We start from the raw sequence: 20,519 nt of genomic DNA, 5'->3' as shown, positions 1-20,519 counted from the left end.
TAATTCTCGCATCGGTGCCTACTCCGACCAGGGAGCACACTCGGCAACTCTGGGCATTAGCTTGCCTCATCTCCACAACGGCCCCACACAAACGCCGGGGATGCCTGGTTTCACCTTGGAGACCCCCAGGAGGGACTATCTCACAGGGAAAGCCAGGACGGGTTCCCCAGCGGTCTATAGCGCTACGAGGCCTCCGGGTAGCAGTGCGCTTTACAAGACACAACAATTTACAACAATTTAATTTACAATCATGAAAGGGATCTCAAGACCGCTAGTCACTGAGGAACCTGTGAGCATGGACTGGTAAAGTCATGTAGGGCATGTATTTTGCATCTTGGCTGTAAATCTCGTTGTGTGGTGCAAAAAGTTCAAACATAGAAAAACTCCCAGAACACCCATTCCCACCCTCCATCACGGGCAATAAACAGCCAGGTGACATCTCAAGATAGATCAAGAAAGAGAACATACCACACAACAAGGAAGAAAACCATGAGTGCGAACAACGCCCGACAACCTGTCTTCATTTGCAGTGTGATAATAACAAGTACAAGGCAGAATATCACAACATAGAGACTAATCTCATGTGTGGCAGTCCCCCAAGAGAGGCCCCACCACAGTGAGTCCTGAGGCTCAGTGTTTATGTGCGCAGCAGGCCGTGGCAGACGAGGCGTAGGGAGAAAGGTGGCAGCAGCACCACCCAACATAGCAGAAGGCAAAAGGATTGTTCCTTCCCTCGTGGACAGTTCCAAGCTGGCCACAGTCTGCGAAGAGAGAGCCGCAGAGATCCACCAGGTTTGTTCCATTCCTTGGCTAGAGTGTCAGCAGGATTGTCAAATATATCAATCAATCAATCAATATAGCTTTATTCGATTTTGTTTTCAAATCATAAAAGCGTACAGTTAAAAACATACATGATTAAAACATACATTCATTCAATAACACCGAATTCAACTTTAACAGTTTAACCATTAAAAACAAACAACAATTAGTAGGGCAGTCAATACCTTGTGCTGTTATACAATGATTCATGTTGGGGAAAAGTAGGAAAATTTCTACCACGCGGTACAAAGGCTCCTCTGCCTATTAACAAGTTCTGAACTGGCTTTGTTCTAAGTGGGAGGATGGGTGACGTTCTAGGATAAAAGTCATGTAAATCCCAAACGGATATTGGGCCGTCTCCATCTTGAGGCGGCCAGGTTTGCAAGTAAGAGACAATGTTTCTACTCCTAAATCTAACAAGTATCAGGTCACCAATGATGTCTTTGGGAAGGAAACCCAACCAACCCACCCTTCTTACACTTATTATTGCTCCATTTAAATTAGGTGGCAGGGGTCTATTTTTTCCCAGCCAAAATTTGACTTTGTTCAATAGGTCACATTGTCTCTCAGTCTTCCCAGGTGTAAGACCCGGTACTCCCGCGAGAACACACACATATGGGGCGGCCTCCGGTGGTAGCTGTATAGAGGTGGCATTATTATACCCTGCTCTAGGGACGGTGGGCTGGGGAGTAACGTCTTTAGAAGAGATTTTGGGTTCATTTGTGCCACTAGAAAATAATGGTTGTGTTTGGACCCTTTTGTCCTGTTTGATTGGTTTGGGCGCTGTGGGTGTGGTGGATACCTTGGGACACTTAGATATTACAGTGCATTTATTGACTAGCAAGTTGGACATAATGGATTCTTCAATACCAGTCAGCCTATCCCCTAGTGTATTGATTTTTGTTATTAGCGGTGCTATAATAGACCTGACAAGTTGTTCAATTAGGGATAATAAATCCAAATGGGTAGGAAATGCTATGCCGTCTGGGTTCTCAATAACCTCAGGAGCCTTTGGGGGATTAGTGATTAGAGATGTGGGGCTTAAGCATAGCTTTTGAAGTTTTGATGGGTTTCCGCAATGTTTATCGCCGCTGCATTTCCTTTTAGCGGTTTTAGCCTGAGGAGGTGCAATATTTTGAATGTTTTTGATGCTGGATTTATTGGATAATGACGGGGTTCCATGGATCTGTCAATTTCTGGTAGTATACTAAGACTTCTAGCAGGTTTGGGTGACTCCACTGGGGCGTAGTTAGTTTTGCATCGAATGTTTAAGTCAACTAACCAGGGAAAAATTTGCCCTATGCCAGCTGCACTGTTTGTATTAGCCCCCTTACAAGTCATGGCGGGCGAAGACTTATAAAGAAATTAAAAGCGATGTTATCCTCAGTAAACTTAAGAACAAAGGCAGCATTACCACAAAATATTGTCTAAATAAGGGGCAACCAAGAGGGTGGGCCCGTCCTGGTGGGCCCGTCCCGTCCCTCCTCAGGCCTCCAGAGGGCCAGCCCTTTGCCCGGGCTCAGCCCGCGCGTGTCCCACGACGCGTTATTGTGATTGTGTATTTATAGCCCTCCAAGGGGGGCGTGGCCAGTGAGGTAAGAGGCGGCAGGTGAGCGTCCAGTGGCCTGCTGGGCCTCGCAGTCCCTCGACGCTGTTTGGAAAATGCCCAGGAGTACTATGAACGGCGCCTGCGAAGCGGGGGCCGTGAAAGGTGAAGTAGAAATGCCCCCAAGTCTCCTTGCAATCAGGAGCAGAAGTACGGCAGCAAAAGCAGCAAAGCAGGTATCAGGGCGGCACCCGTGGAGCGGGCGCCATGAGGCAGTAATGAAGGTCGGGGGGAGGAGGGGCAAGGCCAGTGATGGAAGAGGTCGTGCAGCAAAAACAGCAAAGCAGGTTTCAGAGCGGCACCCCTGTAATCTCTCTTTCCACTTGAATCTGGTACTAGATTACCATCAGATTGTTATTAACTTCGCAGGGATTTTCCAAAAACGTTTTTTCCCCCTCTTTCTTACTCGCAAGCGTCCTCCCACAACCTTCTCACCTCCTTTCCTGTCTCCTTTACTTCGGTTTTATCTCCTATGTGTCAGCAAAAAAAAAAAAAACATGCCTCGCGATTCTTCCTGCTGCTAGGATGATAGCAGCCGCAGAGGGGAGGAAAGCCTGAGCCACGATGCACAGTAAAGCTCTGAAGGGCTCTGTCCCACAGGTTGCGTGCGCACCGACCTCCCCTGTTGCCTCGGGCGCTGCAAAAACCACATCGAGCGCGGGAGACGTCTCGAACCTCAGGGCCCTCGCCCTATCGAACTTCAATGCGTTCTTCAATGCGCTGTATCGCTATGCCGCCAGAAGAAAATCGCCAGTATCGTCCTTCAGGAGCAGCATGCCGGTTCGTTACCAGGTGAGCACCGCCATTGCAGGGGGGCGGAGTCAAATATAAAAGACCTTCCATGCACATCCACACAAATGCGCACTGGGTATAGCTTACCAACCATTGCGTAGGCTCAGTTCTCTGAGGGAGGCCTTGGCGTATTTACAGCGTGCCTCCTGGACAATCAAGGTGAAGTCAGGGTATAGAGAGATTAAAGAACCCTGGTACTGGACCTGGCCCCGCTCCTGTGCCAGACGTAGGGCTGTGTCTCTGTCCCTGAAATTGAGTAGTCTGGCAATTATGGGGCACAGTGTTACTCCGTGCGGCGGCCGGGACCCCAAAGATCTATGTGTGCGTTCCACCATGAAGGCAGTGAAAAAGGCTTCACAGCCAAACAGATTCACTAGTAGCTGCTCCACGAAGTCGTCAATTTTACCTGTGGCCGTGGACTCCGTAACACAACAATGCGTTGATTATTGCGGTGTGAGCTAGCCTCCAAATCTTCATTCTTCAGGGCAATAGTCTTTATTTGGCGTTCAAGTTTATCCACATGCTTATTTATGGTGGCGACTTTATTTTCCAGCGTTGAAACATCCTCCTCAGATCCCTCAATCCTGGTCTGCAGGTGGTCTAGGCGATCGGCCATGCAATCCAATCTGCTTGATAGGGCATTGAATCTAGTATCCATGAACGTAAAGCCCACCTGGATTTCAGACATCAAGGCCTCAATGCTAGCAGGCTAGGCTAGATCCAGGGGGGCCTCTCACCACCTCCACCATTCTAAGTGGGGTCGCAGCCTCCTCATTATCCCCAGTGTGCTCAAAAGGATGCTTGCACCGTTTTGGGTCTGTTCGACCCATGTCACAGGAGCAGAGGGAGAGGCACAATGGGGGGCAAGTACCAACACTGTGGGTAAGCAAACCAAGTTGTGGTCCCACACTAGAGACAGGGAGCCCAAGCACAGCAATACCCCAACAGGGAGTCAGGATACAAAGGCCACTGTCACGAACATCCAACACCCCCGCAATTAGTAGAGGTGGGCAGTCATTAATTCAGTCCTGGCCAAGGCACCGTGGGGGCCCGAAGAAAGCAGTCGCAGGGGTCAGTACACATAGGAAGCAAGCATGGGGGGGCCACAGGTCAGCACCCGCGAAAATATGTAAAGAGGCCGATAGAGGGGGGGACGGGTACCGGCAGTAAACAGGGCTGGGCGAGGCACCAGCATCGCAGTTTCAGAGATGTTAGACCTCGTTGCCTCACACTCCCCACCCCCACCACCCGCTGCTCTCACAGGACCATCAAGGGCACAGGATCCGGGCCTGAGTCCCATCAGGGGGCAGCAATCCAGCCACCGCTGACTCCAGGCCCCAGGGTCAGAGCGGAACAGCTCATCCCAGGCCCGCAGCTCAGCTGGCCTCCGGATGCCCCCCGCTGTGACGCAGGGCTGAAACAATGAGGCAACACCGGAGGCCACGGGACAAGTAGACGAGTCCCCCGGGGGATGCTGCCAATGCCAAAAAGCAGACAGCAAGGTCCAGTCAAGCAAGAGATTGGGCGGGGCTCAGCAGCCTTGGCCTCAGGCTGCCTGAGGCCTCTGTCGCTGTTGGGCCTCCGAAGCAGGCCCAGTCCAGACACACCACTCCATTAGGCTCACCAGGGCCCCCACCTCGAGGAAGGATTCCACACCTGGACTGTGCCTGCAACCTCCTGGCAGCACCTGCCTGTCTGAAGATAGACAGAGAGCCGCTGGTAGGGGACTATCGTGCCCTAGAGGGAGACCGGTCTACGGAGCTTCAGTGCCATGCGGCCATCTTGGTCACAGGCCTGGCCACGCCCCCAAATAGATGCCCAAATTCATTGAATATTGTTTCCTCAAATCAAATACGGACAAAGAATGGAGCAAACACACAGCCACAGTTCCTTCTGCACTCCTCAAATAAAAAACTTTTCCAATGCACAAAACTTTTTAAATGTAGAATCTTTTTTGCTTACCAGTTCCTTTGTGACAAACACCGCAAGTTTCATATGATATGCCACTTGAAAGGGAGATTCTCTTGCCTGAAAATGCAAGCAAACAGATCTGATTATTAAAGATATATTAATGGATGTCCTGAAAAAGTTTATCATGTTGACTTTAAGAAGGTTAGAGAATTGCGGAGTTAGTGGCAACGAACTTCCTACATTAGTCAGACAAGTATGTAACCATCACCTGTAAAAGGCCAATACAGATTACCTATAGGTGTTTTATTTTCTATATGAATCATTCAATTAATAGAAGAAAAGGAAACAATGATCAAAAATGTCAGTATTTGTTAAAGGTCATCTCAGATTTCCAGTCAAACAAATAGGTACATTTCTATTATTCGAACCTAAACTAGCATTTCCAAGAAAGCAGTACCATATTTAGACGTCACAGCCTGGTCTTACTATACATACTAGAAAGGAATGCATGACTGATAGAATGCTCTCCATAGTTATGAACTGTTTGGTGTAAATATGTTCTTTGGACTCATGAATCTGCAATTAGGCAACAGGAGTGCCCAGTAAAGTTTATAATACCAGAGCTACAGCACACAAAGCAAGCATTACAAACAAGTGGGTGATTGCAGGTTCTTCTGAAAAGCAACGATTTTTACAATACATATTGGTAAAGCCAAAAAACCCTGGCTAACCCGTTAATTTGTTATTTGTAATGCTGTATATGTGTGGCTGTACAAGCAAATAACAGAAATAAAGGTAGCTATAAATATGTACACAACAAACAACTCATAAAGGGTACATATGGAAAAAAGCTTGATGCTCTAACTGAAGTAATAAAGACAGCAGACTATATACAGGAAGAATATAGCAACATGCATTTGCCTTAGCAGAGATTGCCTTCATTAGTTAATCTAAAAAACGAATAGGTCCAATCCTCACACTGCAAAGCAATCTTGAAGTTATGAAAGCCTGGCAGAATTACAATCATCAAATATTCTCTCTTGTAGGTTTCCTCCTTCTTGAATCATATATGTTACTTTATTCAGGTATGTGTTTCAAATATAAATGCACATTTATTCATGTAATTATCCATGGTAACATGATAATTAGGCCTGCTTGAATATGTTCATATTTTTGTACAGAATGAATTTCCTTTTCCAGTAATTATTTAAAATAAAGAACAAGGCTTCATAAAAACTGATATCTTGACATCTTAATTATTGTTTTCAACAAAAAACAAGGTTTCACTATACCGCGCCTTGGGGGATGTCATCGCCCCTACTCTGACTGCCCTCTTCAATGGAATCTTACGGAAGGGGCAAGATCCCCCAAGATCTTGGGGCGAGGCGACCATAGTACTGATCCCCAAACCAGGAAAGGACCCAACTTTATATAATTATTTAACAGCGATTATAAGATCTTTGCTTCCATTATGTCAGCTAGATTGGGTTCAGTAATAGGGGAAATCGTACATCAGGATCAGAGGGGATTTATCAACGGGCGCCAGCTATCTGACCTGACGTACGATTTGGTGGGGGCAATAGATATTGCTTCGACCTTTTCCTTCCATTGGCTACACTCACCCTAGACGCGACTAAAGCATTTGATAGGGTCAACTGGCCCTATTTGGCTGCAGTTCTGAAGAAGTTTAACTTCGGTGAGAATTTTTGTCGGACCGTATCCCTTATGTATAATGCCCAATCAGCAAGGTTGCTAATTAATGGTGAATTGACAGACTCCTTTAAAATTTTGAGGGGCATGAGGCAGGGCTGCCTGCTCTCTCCCCTCCTCTTCAATTTGTACATCGAACCGTTTGCAGAAATTTTAAGGGGAGATGAAAATATTCCATCATTCAGATTTGGGGAATGGGAGAGGCGGGTTGCACTCTATGCAGACGACATTCTTATTTTAACATCCGACCCGGAGAATCATTTCCGGCGGTTATTAAGAGGGCTGAAAATTTTGGTCGCATCTCGGGGTATGAGATAAATGCTAGTAAAACTGACATCATGGCATGGAACATCCCCAAATTACAGCTGGATGTGACCAACTCAATGCGATATCTGGGTTTTCGGGTGGTTCAAGATGTTGGAGGCATCGCCTAAGTCAACTTAGAGAGAGTGTACAGTGAGTGTAGAAAAAAGCTAAAATCTTGGTCCAATCTTCCATTAACCATATCAGGCAGAGTGAGTCTGATAAAGATGTCTATTCTTCCTAAATTTACATTCATTTTTAACACCATTCTCCTGGCCTTTGATGGTAAAACTTTGGATAAGTGCCAGAGAGAGATAAATTCCTTCATCTGGAAATATAAATCGGCGAGGGTGGCATGGAAGAAGTTGAGGAGGAGGAGGGAAAAGGGGGGGCTAGCCTTGCCGGATTTACAACACTATGCATGGGCCTTTCAGTTGTCCCATTCCAGAATCCTTTTAAAATCACCATCTAATACATCTGCTGGGGCAATGTTTAAAGCCATGCTGGTCGGTGCTACATTACCAACCGACGGATATTTGTTTAAATTTGGGGACCAAAAATCCTTTAAAAAGTCAAGTTAAAAACCTTTATGTCCAAGGCAAAAGCCTGGCTACAGATAAAGAAAAGACTAGGTCTGCCGTATTTCTCAAACTATGCACCTATCTGGGACTCCCCGGGCTTGCCGCTATGTCTGAAAGACAGACTAGCAATTCCGGTGAGGGATGGAGGAATAACAAGATGGGGAGAATTGTTGGCAGGAAAGTCCTTGAGGTCTTGGGAGGAGCTACGGGAACAGTTGGGTCCTGGGTTTTCTAGATTTAAGTTTCTACAATTAGACAGTTGGGTCAAAGCTCTGGGTAGGACAGGGGTAACATTTGGGAAGATTAGTACCATAGAACTGTAGTGTACTTCCTATATTCCCAATAGGCTCTACGCATTGGAATAATATATTCAGCAGTGTAGACGTAGGACTGAGGTCGACTAGGTCTCTACTGACTATATTAGACTTAAGGTTTGCCAGCTAGCTCAGAGGTTACTAGAAGCTTTCTCGAATAAACGAGGAGGAGTTTAACCTCCCTGCATAGACAAGAAGGGATTAGCTTCCGACAACCATATAACATTACAACTTTGCTTCCTAAGAATAAGAGTGTATCTCTAGAGTCATGTGAAAACAATAGACCACTATTTCACTCAGTCGAATGTGCGTACTTAGTTTCACCAGAGTGCAGAGAAAAGAGAGACGGGCGTTTTCAATAAAAGGTGTAATTTATTGAGCAGTCTTCTTTCTCATGCAAGAGAAATGAATTGCCATAATTGCAATACTTAATGTAAAGTAAAGTGCGTACAGTAAAAAGAGTATTATGAAATAATACTGTAAAAGCATTGATATGGTTTCTTAGCCATAAGATACTTTAAAATGGATAAAATATATACATACATATATACATTGACTAATCGTTCTCAACTGGTGCTTCTAAATACGCCTACCCCGGTGTACCTGACCTAAGCCTAATACGTGGGAAGGAGTAAGTAAGTAGCAGTTTAAGTTAAGTTGGTTTTGCCAAGAATCTGACTCAAGAATTCTCTTTAAAGATTTAGTCAGCTCCGTACCTGGGTAATAGAAAGCAGGAGGTCTGGTATCTCTCTTTCAGGACTCGATATCCCAGCAGCCCGCGAAGGCGGCTGAGAACACCGGAGCTGGATTTCTCGGCAGGAGAAAAGACAGCGTCTCTCTCAGTGCGTCAAGAAGGAGGGGCAGCGTCCGTGGGCTCTAGCATCAGCTGGGCTCTCGGGTAAGTAGATAGCTGCTCTGCTCCAAAACCACCACCGTGCGTTTGCTTAAGGCAACGTTGGTATATTTATACCTGAAAGGTGCCGAGTTTGACGTAAGGTTTGGACATAAGACGTCAATAAAGATGTCACTGAGAACTGACTGTTCCTTTAGTGTTCGCAGGAGTTCAATGACAAATCAAAACAAAAGCAAATGGGGATTTCCCAGGTTGCTGGAGGTTTGGTGTGTCGAAAGAACTCGTTGTGCTCTCTAGGAATCTAAGGAAGTAGCTTTGCCGTGCTTTGGACTGCAAGGGCTATTTACTAAATATGGATCTGATTCTTATGCCATTATAGGGATATTATTGATTATAGCCGTACAAGGGCATAAAACAGCAATATTGATTTAGGTTCCTAGATAAAAACACAATACCCACTCCATGATCCAATGTCCATCATTACTAAAACTAAGCAATAGTAAACATTTAAAGGTGCATGTGTATTCCAACCCACCCCAAAATACATTTTTTTTGCATTTGAAATGGTGTATGCGAAATACACAAAAATGATTATTGGTACTGTACGCTTTTCTAGCAGTGTAATCATTCAGTTAAACGTGCTTATATATATTAGCTGAACGGTTTGCGAAAATTACACATGAAATGGCTCTTAATACAGAAAAGAAGGTCGAGACCATTCCGTCACATATAAATACAGTTACTGTAAATGTGCTAGAGGCTGAGGTAATATATTGTCTGTAGAGTTCCTAAAAATAGAAACTCTGTTCTTTAAGAATAGTTCTACTTTGAGCAGAGTACATGTGCCAGAAAAAGGACTTTCAGATTTATTTCTAAAAAGTTTGTGACAAATGAAACTCTCGTGATTTTTATTTTTAGTAATGTGTGTTGCATGATTTATATGTTTACTGACTCAACCTAGATTAATATTCACCATCATGAACATGTGGGTTAAATCATTTGTGCTCTTGTTATGTTTGTCGTTTTGCTCTGAATAATACATTCACTTTGTCTTTTGTTTGTTATTTACTAACTGCAGCCGTTTTGAAAATAATAGCATGTGCATTCTTTAAATGTGGTTTTGTTTATGTATTGTCGTCTCATGTGTATGTGTTTGTTTATTTGTTTGTATGCAAAACTAGGTAACATAGCTAATGGGTTAAACTTAGTGGGAAAGGGTGGGTAACAGAATAATTATTATTTCTTGAATTAATTATTGTCTTGTGTTTCTTTGCATACAAGACACCCTCATTGCATTGCATGCAAAAGGCTTGAGGCCTACTTCTAAAATGGATGACAGAAAAGCCTGACCAGAGTGAGCCTTGCACCGCTAAGCAGGAATGAAAAATATATATATATATATATATCTTTCTACATTAATTCTTGGATTGAGGCTTGCAAACAAAGGCTGTGTGGAAGTTTAGGACATTTGGTTCAATTTGTTCCTTGGTCAAGGCCGTACTTGTTGACTGCAGCGGAAAGACGGAAAAGCATGAGCGGACGAAGGAAGCTTTTGCTCTTGTTAAATGTTACTTTCTTCGGAAGCTGCCGGTGTCAAACTCATGAACAATAGTACTTTTGAAAGTGACTTTGGCTATGTGAGAGACGGATGATGACCACATCGAATGACATCTAACAGCCAATGAGATTCAGATTTGCTCGAATATTTGTATTCTTTTAGTTAGTTTTAGATAGGAAAATACTATAAGAATTGCCCCCTTGCTAAGAGCACTGTTCGATCGATCCTGTGCTCCAGAGACGCTGCCAGTTTTCCCTTTCACGTAAGACTTTATTATTTTGCTTTCTTACAGGTCTCTTCTTTTAGCTAAGTTAGGGAAATAGGCTATGGAGTAATAAATAAATAACTGTTTGAGCTTTTCTCATGCTGATGTTGGTTCATTGAATTACCATGACCTTTCGTGCCTCTAATGTTTTATGATTGAAAATAAAAATACTAAATAAAAGTTTAAGCTTTCTTTTTGAAATAAAATTAATAAAATGAATTTTTGAAATGAGAGCTGGTCTTGATCATTTCTTTGCGTTACCATTAGTTTATCCATTGCCTTTATATGTGACTTAATTAATGTATTGTGTTAGATTTAAATAATTAGGTCATATGATTCAGTAGGTCAAAAATACAAATGCTGCAAGAATGGGCCTAGTGATAGATTTATAAATAATGGTGAGTATCCTGGTGTAGAGATTATATATGACACTGAATTTCTTTAGACCCGCTGGATCACCGTCATCAGAATGGGTAGCCGCTGGGGACAACACGATGCATGAGCTGTTACAGGACTTAGCAAAGAATCTATATCCAATGGTACTGCTGATGGTAGTGTATGACAGACGTCCAACACTCATTCTTCTCCGCATAGCATACATCGAAGCACAGGTAGGATGCAATTTTGCCAGATAGGTCTGAATGAAAGAAACCAGGTCATATTCAGATCTCTTAGCCGGGCTAATCCAAGGACTTTAGTTATGCGGTCCCGATAACGTATAGCTAGGATTGTTTCTTCCATCGTTGCTGGAGTCTTGTCTGCGACTTGGCTTGCCATATCGGAGCAGAAGTGTCAAAAATAAAATTCCTGCTACGAGTCCCAAAAGTAGTGGTAGGCAGACAGAATGACAAAATTGGGAGAAATACCCAGAACTGCTTCGAAGGGTGTTAACAGTCCCGAAAAAATTGTCTTAAATATATGTGGGATACCACTGGCATCAGACATATTTAGGATTTGGCTTAGCATTTCTACAAAATGCACGAGGCAATTTGTTGATAAAAGGGTATGTATCTCTGCCGCTGTCCTTGCAACCAGAAGATCATACGTTTCTTTTGATGACGTTAAAGGCACGTTGTCTGTAAAAGAACAGACTTCATTCTGCTTAAAGTATCAATTTGAATAGAAGAGATATTCAAAGAAGGCCAAATCGTCGCCCCGTATCTGGAGTGCTGTTTGGATACAATACTTGCATACAGCAAGTGACCATGGAACTAACGCTTACGAGATAGGCTTTCCCTGGCACCATCCCATAACAGCTGTGGTCCATTATTAGAATATAGCTCCCGTTAGAAAGCCGTCTAAAGAATGGCTCTATTTGTGTTGCAGGTGTGCCGTGCCGGTGACATGAAAGGTTATTTGAAGTCCCCTCACAGGCCCCATGCAAATTAATACCTTGGCACAAAAGTATACCCGCTTAGTGATTGTTTACAATTGTTACCACTAAGAAATACATTCTGTTTATTTTCACTATAACATGTGTGTTGTGAAGGCAATTTCCATGATGACTTAATGTACCCTTTACCCAACCTTTCATACTGGCCCGCTGGTATATACTCTTGGCAGTATTTAAATTGGAAAGTTGTTATCGGAATTGTAATTATTCTGTGTATTATCCATTCAATGACAGGTCTTTCTGACATTGTCAATGGTAATCTCTCAAGTTTTTCAATGCTCAGAATCGTATAGTCTGCTCCTTTTTTTGCCAAACCGATTTGTTTATCAGTAAGGTTAAAGATAGAGAATAATGACATTGTGTTTATCAAACGCCATGGCACGTAGCCTGAACGCAGATTTTGCAACGTCCAGCCAAGCTGTACAATAGAACGTAATTGGGACTGACCGTGTTGTAACATTAGTAAGTCCTGATCTATTATATCGATAGAAGATGATACAATACTGTCCAGTGAATATATTCTGGAGGACAGAGTCATTAACCCATTGTCCACAACAGAAAGTGATTTTTCCAAATTAATACAATCAATTTCTCGTATTTTCTCTGCTGTCTCAATTTGAGTTACTTTCCAAGCTTCGTTGTACGCAGCGTATATACCGGCCGCTATGAAAAGTTTTTGACGCTGTTTGCGTGGTCCCATTATGAAATCACGCAAGTCAGCACCGTCTTTAAGTAAAGTCAAGTGTTGCTTAATTTCAGCCAGCGTGGATTTTTGTAGCCATTCAAGGCATAGTTTCCCTACACTGTATGTTGTTACTATCCCTGGATGTTGTCTCTGGGAGTATCTAGGGTCTGGTCTGGTCATTTTGAACCCCTGTATTTTGTTCAGGAATCTATCTTGACAGTTATTTGTGTCTGTTGGCCAGATCAACCACTTTTTCCAATCAGGATGTGTTCTATTTTGGTGTAAAATATTGGATACGTCTATCTCAACATCTGTAGTGGCATTACTATCAGGTATTGGCTTTGGAATAGACCGTTTGTTTAAGTCTTTAATCTTAGCTAGGCCAAGACAAGTAGTCTGTTGAATGGTGTCATTCAAAAATATTATTTGTTCTGGGATCATGCAGGCTCTAAATAATGCTTCTAAACCTTGGAATTGCCATTTTTTGTACCCCAGATGGTTTTCGTTTCAATGTTGTTTTTCCAGAATTCAAAACCAAAATGTAATCATTTTTTCATATAATGTTTCAGAATAAATTAATTTAGTATTTGTCAACATTGTTTTTATCCCTGTCTTATTTAACAGTTTAAAATAAAACATTTCTGCATCACTTGTGTTAAACCCTGAGAAGAATGGGAATTTCTCATAAAATGTTTTCGAACTGCTTTTAGGTGGAGTTGCACAATGTTCCCATTAATTATACTTAAAAACATTTCTAGTTTGAGCAGATTTATGTAAATAGTGATGTCCAAAGTGATTGTAACAGTACATTTGTTCATAATTCGACGAACCCTGTAAGTAATCATGTTCTGTAAATTTTGCTGACATTACTAAATCTGACATCATATTATTTATGCTTTCAAAGTCCCAATCATCAGAGAATGTACTTGGTTTTACAAAGTCACTTAATGAAACCTTGAACTGATGTGGATATTTCAAGAGTTCCACCGGGCCATAGATTTTGTAATCCGTTTTGTCCCAAGCTACCCCGCCGGGTATTGGAATCGCTGTGACATTCACTGATGATAGTTCTCTTTTCTCGATGTGAGATGACTTGTGTGGCTTTAGGACCAAGTTGATGTTCTGACTTGCTGTGTCCATTGTACTGTATTTTCCCTCAATGAATTTTCCCAAACAAAGTACCATGATGAGCCAAAGAAGGAGGAAAAGTACACCTAACACAATCCAAAATTCAATCCATGGTGAAATCAGATAGGTTTCTTTGAGTTGATTAAAGAGTTCAGTTAATTTGTCTTTTAAAGTTTTTGTTGTTGGCGTTTCTTCAGGTTCGCTTGGATCTTCAGAAAAGTTATCGAAATTGATGAAGTAGCCAGATGCAGTTCTGTCAATTGTTGGAATTGCTTCCGAATTCTCCTTTGTTTTTTCATTTTTTCTTTCATTAGCATAGTCTGAGGCTACATCGTTATAGACAGGTGTTTCTTGACGAACTGTTTCAATTTGGGTTTCAAGAGGCACAAGTTCTATGGCATTGTTGCATAGTCCTTTTTTATTCACTGCAGGTCTATCAAATGTGATTAGTCTCTCAGTTTGAACCTCTTGGATTGTAGCAAATTTTGGTATTCTGCTATTTCTTGTGAGTCCACTGGGCCTACTACTTATTATTGGCCACATGATTGTGGTTTTACCAGGTCGATGGATACAACTCGGTTCTCCTTTTTACCAGCAAGGGGCGGTAGTACAACTGATCTTGTTCCGCTGACAGCTAAGACAGGTACTGCTTTTCTGTAAGAAGGCCCAAATTCCTTCTTTACTGCGATCTTCTCTCTGACCAGATCACCAATCTTTGGAATCCAGACAGGCCTTGCTGGGACAGGTGGTTTATCTTCAGTGGCTGTTGGCTGCTGTTTTAACTTTATGTTGCTCAGGGCTTTTCTTGTTTCATTTAAGTCCTGTAAAACAGCCAAACTATGTTTGATATCAAAGCATTTTCTTTCTACCACTGAAGTCTGACTATCTAATTCCTGAATATGCATTTTAGTACCGAACAATAGTTCGTACGGACTAAAACCTTTCACAGAATTTCTTGGCAGATTATTAAGACTACGTTGGACACTTGTTAAATGTTGGACCCACCCATCACCCGAACCTAATACCCTCGCCGTTATAGATTGCTTTATGTCCCGGTTTTTTCTTTCCACAATGCCATTTCCCTCAGGATGGAAGGGACAAGAGTACCGCAAGGCAATGCCCATGCTGGTCATGGCCTCTTTATAAGCTCGAGAGCTAAAAGCAGGACCCTGGTCAGAATGTAGCATGCCAATTGTGTATGTGCCGATAAAGACTCGCAAATCTTTTATAACAGTTCTGGCGTCAGCCGAGTGCTGGGGCCACATCCAAATGAATCTTGTGCAGGAATCCACTGCGAGCATGATATATTTATAGCTACCACCCCTTTGTAAGGGACCACAGTGGTCCAGGTAAACACATGCTAATGGTTTATCCGAGATTAGAAGGGGTGTCTGCGCAGGTCGTTTCACTGTTGATACTTTCATTCTTTGGCATATTTCGCATTCTAGAACATATTTCTTAGTTTGTATTCTCATGCGCGGCCACCAATATCTCTGTTTTAATAATGATACTGTGGCGGAAACACCAGAACGTGCAGAAGCGAGCCCTTCGTGTGCCGCTGTAATTAGTCCTAACCTGTGTTCCATGTTTGGAATTGCCCTATCCCCCACTCCAGGGATTCGAGCAAATGGAACATTATTCACATCAGTTACGTATGAGTACTTTACTTGAAAGCCTTTTGGGAGTGTTTTTCTGTCCTGTTTTACTGACGCACTGACAGCTTGCATTATATCGCTGTCTATTTTTGTTTTTGACCGGGTGATAGCAGCTACGGAAGCCGTTTGCACAGCTGCCTTCGCGGCTTCATCAGCCAATGAGTTCCCCGCAACGTGAACGCCATCACGTTGATGACTCAGTGTATGTATCACATGAGTCTTTTGTAGTTCTTTCTGTAAAAGAACTACTTGTTCCCAAAGCATTTTATGCTTGATTGTGCCACCTTTTGCATCTTTGAAACCGTTTTTAAACCAGTTCTGCAAGTATTCATTATAAGACTGAACGCAGTAATATGAAATCGCACACTATTAGTGTGGGGAATTCGCGATCTGTATTTTCAAGCGCCATCTTAAATGCTAGTAGTTCAGCTGGCTGAGCTGTACAATCTCCTAGAGATTGCATTTTAGTGACCAGTGGTCTAAATTTTCCTTTGTGCCAACAACCTTTAACAATAGCGCACGCAGCACTGTAAGCCTGTTTACCCCCAACTGCGGGTTGTGCTGATCCGTCTGTATATATTATACAGCCGTAGTGTTCAATAGGCAGGATTTCGGTTGGCAGAGGACATTCATATTCATATTGGAGAAATTCTTGTGTTTTTAAATTAGGATCAAATTCGTATACTACGTCTGTTGCAGCAAGAGAATAAACCCATTGGATCCATCTTGGATGTAGTGCTTTAGCATTTGGAATGCTTGCTTTTGTTACACCTTCTAGGGCCGGTACCGGTGTAACGATTATTATTCGTTTACCTTGTGCTAGGGCTCTTTATTTTGCTACAGAAGTCTGAACTGCAGTTAGAATTTTTTCAGTTGAACTGAATTTCATTTCAGCTTTTGTGTACAAATGTGATTTGTAAGCTATTGGTACCGTTCCTCCCTCATTAGAGGTATGGTACGTGAATCCGCATCTTCCTGGGATGACCCGGATTACAAGGTTGCGCGTGTTGTCGCGAGTTTGTAATTTTGTTTTAGCTAACATGTCTGTTTGCAATGATCTCAAAATTTCGGTGTGTTTCTGAGTCCATTTGATTGGTTTAAAATCAGGTTTTATTAATACATAGAGAGGTTTAACCCTCTCTGCATAATTTAGAATGTAAGTTCTTCTAAAATTCAGGAAACCTAGTATTGATTGTAAGTTCTTCAGCGTTTTTGGTGCTTGGAGTACTGCGCACTTCTCTAAGAAGTTGTCTGCTAGGCTTTTGCCTTCACTTGATATTTCATATCCTAAAAACAGGACAGTTAGGTGGGCAATTCTTGACTTTTTAAAGTTGAATTTGTAACCCTCTGCTGCAAACCCAAGTATTATGGTGTTCACTCTTTTCAAGTGAGTATCCAGGTCACCATCTGTGAGATAGATGTCATCGACATAAGATAATGCCTCATCACCATACATTTGTAGTAACTCTGTTACCCTTGCTGAGAATAATCCTGGGCTATTCTTGAATCCCTGTAGGAGTCGACAGAAATTTTTCTGTGATCCCATTATTGTGAAAGCGGTTAAATACCAGCTTTCAGGTGCAATGTTTTGACAAAAGAATCCATTACAGAGGTCTAATGTTGTTTTGTATTTTTTGCGAACAATGTTATTCATTAGTGCTGCACTGTGCGAGTTTTGTACTGCAAATGTTCTGCAACATGAGTTAAGGTGCCTGTAGTCCAAGACTAGACGATATGAGTCGTCTGGTTTGGAGACAGGAAACAAAGGATTGTTCATTTGAGAGGTGCATGTTTCGATCACCCCTTGGTATTCAAGTTGATCTAAGATCTCCCTTACTTGTTTTTTAGCTTCTTGCTTAATTGGGTACTGCCTTTGTGCAGTGGGTTGACATTTTAACTGGATTTTGTGAGGAGGGGAGTCCTCATCCCATCCTACACGATTTTTATATAATGCAGGGGCTTGAGCTACTGCCCATTTTCTTGCATATGTGTATTTTCTATGTATTAGTATATGATTTGAGAAGGCAGGCATAATCATTTCTTCGCCATGAGGACACTCCCTGACAAACTCTGGTGGCCAGTCTTTCTCAGCTAACAGGATGTCATAGCCTTTTGAAAGGTTATCCCAAAACAGACCCCTTACTTTCCTAGTCTTATCTCCCTCTATACGCAATGTTATTTCGTATATTTTATGAGGTTCGCTAACTCTGGTATCAGCAGTTTCCACCTGAATGTATTAATTTGTGTCCACTGTCTCCAGATGATTCATCAGGATCTTGCGAGCTATTGTCACTTCTGCTGCGCTGTCTAGCATTGTCTGGGCCCACTCTCCGTTTTTCAGCTGTGTCCTCAGTATCCTCGGCATGTTTGATTATTTTAATACTGGCTACCTTCTTTCATGGAAATTGTAATTTTTTCTTTGAGCAGGTTCGTTGTCTTTGGACATGACGTGCTCTTCCCTGTACTCTGACCGTCCTCTTCTTTCCGATTTCTGCGAGGAAGTCTGAAAAGATCGAGAGGGACGTGTATCAATATCTTGATATCTATCAGGCTTTTTCAAATTATTCCTATTTCTAAGGTGGTATCTTTTTTCAGAGGGCTCCCTCTGGGGAGAATTATGTCCTTGGTCCGGAGATCTTTCTCTCCGGCGAGGAGACCTTCCTCTGGACTGGAATCTTTTTTCTTTGGGAGTGGATTGTTTATTTCCTTCCCAGCTCTTTTTTTGGAGTGTTTAGATTATTTTTAATACATATCTTTTCCGGATTTTCAGTTAGTTGGGGTTTTACCGGTTTCCCACCTAAACTATCTCTACCTAGTTCTTCATAGGATTTTTCTATGATTCTGGCAAGTTCAATTGGTTGGGCTGTTATATCAGTTTCTTTCAATTTCTGGCGGATCGCCACAGATGCTGCTTCTCCTTTTATGTTGGCTAATAATATAGCAGAGACCTGCTTGAAGTCTTTCAGTAATTTCATACCCAGAGTTAAAGCAGGTTCTGGACCCTATTCATTTTGAATCTGTCTTAGTACATCTGGTATTACCGCCAGAGACGAAACACCATGTGTTTTTGTGTAAATGGAAGCAAAGACTGTGCCCCAAGTGTCACAATCCTCCACATGTGGTGCGACCCCCATTGGAAGGCAGATAGTCAGAATTCTGTGTTTCTCAATAGGGGTAGCATCCGGAAATACTGCCTCTATTTGAGTTATCTTTTGTGCTAGCCAGAATGGAATTTGTTCCCGTTTTGCGGGTGTTTTACCAAGACATGATTGTATGTTCTGTGGTGTAATTTTGTTTGTGTTTCCCTGATGAGGGGTCAGCTGTGGAATGTTAATAGCTGGTTGGACTGTTGAAGTCCGCATTACATATTGGACTAATTGTCTATGTATTTTAATTAGTACTTTTAGCTGGGCTAAAAGTTCCCGACATTTTTTCAATGTCTGGATGTGGTGTGTAGCTGGCTAGAACTGGCCACGTTGCTCCTGGTCTACCTAGTGGACCGAGCCTGGTGATGTGATCATTATGTTTTAGGGCGCCTTTAAACCAGAGCAGGTGCTCTTGGTAATTTAGTGGGATTTCAACGTCCTCGAAAGGAGTGTATTCATCCGGAGGTTCCTCTATTTTGTAATAGTGGAATTTGTGTGTTACAGAGTTTGCTGCTGGAAAGTTTATCCATGAATAGAATACCTCTGTCTGCCGATATTCATGGGCCTCTACCACAAATATGACTGTACCACCTCGTGATGTCAGTCGTTTTCTATAAGTTTAAGAGTTATTGTTTTTCTTATGTTGACCGGAATGAGTATAGCATTCGGGTCATTCTGTAGGAGACTCGTGTCATCCTCTAGGAGTCGAGCTGCTATTCTAGCTGCCTCCCTCTCTTCTTCACTTTCCCCATTTTACTGGCAGAATGGTTTTTGTTGCAGATCAAGTTTCAAGGAAACAAAGATTAGGTGCACAATATTTTGGAACACTGTATCCTTCAACGTTGACTAAACCAAAAACTATACATAGGAATCTCTTCCTACTAAGTTCCGGCGGATTTTAACCTCTTACCCACTCCAAACGTCTTTTGGAGTATTTACGGGAAAAAGGGTCTGTGTGAAAAAGCACGACTGAGTTACTCTAACGTCTTGCGTTAGTTTTATCGCCTTACCAAACGTTGGGCGCCATGTAGTGTAGTTCCTATATTCCCAATAGGCTCTGCGCATTGGAATAATATATTCAGCAGTGTAGACGTAGGACTGAGGTCGACTAGGTCTCTACTGACTATATTAGACTTAAGGTTTGCCAGCTAGCTCAGAGGTCACTAGAAATTTTCTCGAATAAACGAGGAGGAGTTTAACCTCCCTGCATAGACAAGAAGGGATTAGCTTCCGACAACCATATAACATGACAACTTTGCTCCCTCAGAATAAGAGTGTATCTCTAGAGTCGTGTGAAAACAATAAACAGCTATTTCACTAAGTCAAATGTGCGTACTTAGTTTCACCAGAGTGCAGAGAAAAGAGAGACAGGCGTTTTCAATAAAAGGTGTAATTTATTGAGCAGTCTTCTTTCTCATGCAAGAGAAATGAATTGCCATAATTGCAATACTTAATGTAAAGTAAAGTGCGTACAGTAAAAAAAGAGTATTATGAAATAATACTGTAAAAGCATTGATATGGTTTCTTAGCCGTAAGATACTTTAAAATGGATAAAATATATACATACATATATACATTGACTAATCGTACTCAACTGGTGCTTCTAAATACGCCTACCCCGGTGTACCTGTCCTAAGCCTAATACGTGGGAAGGAGTAAGTAAGTAGCAGTTTAAGTTAAGTTGGTTTTGCCAAGAATCTGACTCAAGAATTCTCTTTAAGGATTTAGTCAGCTCCGTACCTGGGTAATAGAATGCAGGAGGTCTGGTATCTCTCTTTCAGGACTCGATATCCCAGCAGC

At 42.4% G+C, this 20,519-nt stretch overlaps 1 protein-coding gene across 1 annotated transcript in view; it reads right to left on the bottom strand.

Moving 5' to 3' along the window:
- Window positions 1–20,519, bottom strand: part of LOC147683095 (disintegrin and metalloproteinase domain-containing protein 9-like) — a 2,555,772-nt gene that overhangs the window by 2,034,827 nt on the left and 500,426 nt on the right. The window contains exon 5 of the mRNA XM_086942496.1: window positions 5,180–5,245. Within this exon, the coding sequence (XP_086798622.1) occupies window positions 5,180–5,245 (66 nt within the window). The remainder of the gene's footprint in view (window positions 1–5,179; window positions 5,246–20,519) is intronic.

The sequence above is a fragment of the Lissotriton vulgaris genome, chromosome 11 (genome assembly GCF_964263255.1).
Source record: "Lissotriton vulgaris chromosome 11, aLisVul1.2, whole genome shotgun sequence".
NCBI lineage: Eukaryota > Metazoa > Chordata > Amphibia > Caudata > Salamandridae > Lissotriton > Lissotriton vulgaris.
This window is presented reverse-complemented; position numbering and strand designations above follow the sequence as displayed.